This window comes from Neophocaena asiaeorientalis, unplaced genomic scaffold, assembly GCF_003031525.2.
Source record: "Neophocaena asiaeorientalis asiaeorientalis breed wild unplaced genomic scaffold, Neophocaena_asiaeorientalis_V1.1 scaffold43, whole genome shotgun sequence".
NCBI lineage: Eukaryota > Metazoa > Chordata > Mammalia > Artiodactyla > Phocoenidae > Neophocaena > Neophocaena asiaeorientalis.
In genome coordinates, this window is record NW_020173674.1 from 538649 (window position 1) to 540162 (window position 1514).

Below are 1514 nucleotides of genomic sequence, written 5' to 3' on the forward strand. Positions count from 1 at the left end.
CTGGAGCTGCAGCCCCCACCCCACCCCGAGGAGGGCTCAGATGGGATGCAGGCCAGGGCACGAGAGCCCTGTCCTGTCTGGGATGCTTAGCGCTGCCACCCAGGCCCCACCCTCAGCCAGGAGCATTCAGAGTGGGTGGTTTATAATTTTTAGACAGAAGCTCTTGTTTTTGGTGGAAGGTGCAAAGAGGGATGGGGTGGGGGTCAGAGAGGAGCCCTGTGTTTGCCCTAAGCTGACCGGACCCCCACTGGGGCTCTCCTGGCCTGCTTAGCCAGCTCCGGGCGAGGCCCAGAGGGACCTTAGACGCCAGCGGGAGGCCTGGGCCAGAGCCCCGGGTGCGCCCACCCCTCGGGGACCCCGCGGCTGCTGCTGCTATTGGGCTGGGAGCTGCACCACCGTCCCCCGCCCCATAATTGTGGTCTCTTGCCGGCCCGGCTTCACGCACGGTGTGTGCTCCCCGGTGGGTGAGAGTGGAGCAGTGTCCCCCATCCCCACCCCTGTAGCCAGGGCTGCCTGCTGGTGGGGGTGGGGTGAGTACACGAGGGGAGGCCCACGGGGAGGCGGAAGCCTCCTCAGGCAGGGGTCTCAGGGCTCATCCGGCCTGAGTCTGGGGTGGGGGGTCCCTGCCAGGGTCAAGGCCAGATGTCGAGGAGGCTTCTGGGCCCGGGGAGTGCGGGGCCCCATGTGATGCCCAGTTTTGAGTGGGGCAGGGCCCCCAGGGCTGCCAGCCCGTAGGCATCAGTCCCCAGGTGGTCTCCCAAAGCCCGGGTTGCTGTAGGACCAGGGGTTGGTCAGCCATGTGTGGGGGCCGCCCGCCCGCGGCCCAGCCCTGGACACGTGCTCCCGTTTCACCTGGAGATGACCCAGAGGCTCAAGAGTCCCGGGGGCTGGAGCCACAGCGCCCTCGGCGGCTGCGCTGGCTCGCCCCTGCGCGCCCCCCCAGGCCAAGAGCCGTCCCCGGATTCATCACCGCCTGCCCTTCTCTGCCTCTTCCTCCTGTCTCAATCGATTTTTGTAATAATGAGCAATTACGGAGTTCAATAAAAGCTCCAGTGGTCGAGGGGAGGGGGCCAGGGAGCGGGCCGGCAGGAGCTCCAGGGACTGCATCTCCTAGGGAAGAGCTGGGGCCGAGGGTGTGTGTGGGGGGGATCCAGCCCCTGTAACAGGACGAGACTGGGAGGTCAGCAGGGCAGCGAGGGTGCCCGGGCTCGGCCTCAGGAATCTGGTGGGCTGCTCACCTCCTGCCCCCCTGTCCCTCTCGCCCTGTCCTGGGCCCAGCTGGGAGGCTGCGGCATCCTCGGCGTCGGCATCTGGCTGGCGGCCACGCAGGGGAACTTCGCCACCCTGTCCTCCTCCTTCCCGTCCCTGTCAGCCGCCAACCTGCTTATTGTCACCGGCACCTTTGTGATGGCCATCGGCTTTGTGGGCTGCATCGGGGCCATCAAGGAGAACAAATGCCTTCTGCTCACTGTGAGTCCGGGGGGAGGGGCATGCCGGGCGGGACGCGGTGGGGG

At 67.2% G+C, this 1514-nt stretch overlaps 1 protein-coding gene across 6 annotated transcripts in view; it reads left to right on the forward strand.

Moving 5' to 3' along the window:
- TSPAN4 (tetraspanin 4) overlaps positions 1-1514 on the forward strand; it is a 19609-nt gene that overhangs the window by 14252 nt on the left and 3843 nt on the right. For 5 of the 6 annotated variants that reach the window (XM_024749182.1, XM_024749183.1, XM_024749181.1 and 2 more), the window contains one exon: positions 1279-1470. In XM_024749182.1, coding sequence (XP_024604950.1) covers positions 1279-1470 — 192 coding nt within the window. The remainder of the gene's footprint in view (positions 1-1278; positions 1471-1514) is intronic. The other variant, XM_024749184.1, reaches the window with a different exon arrangement.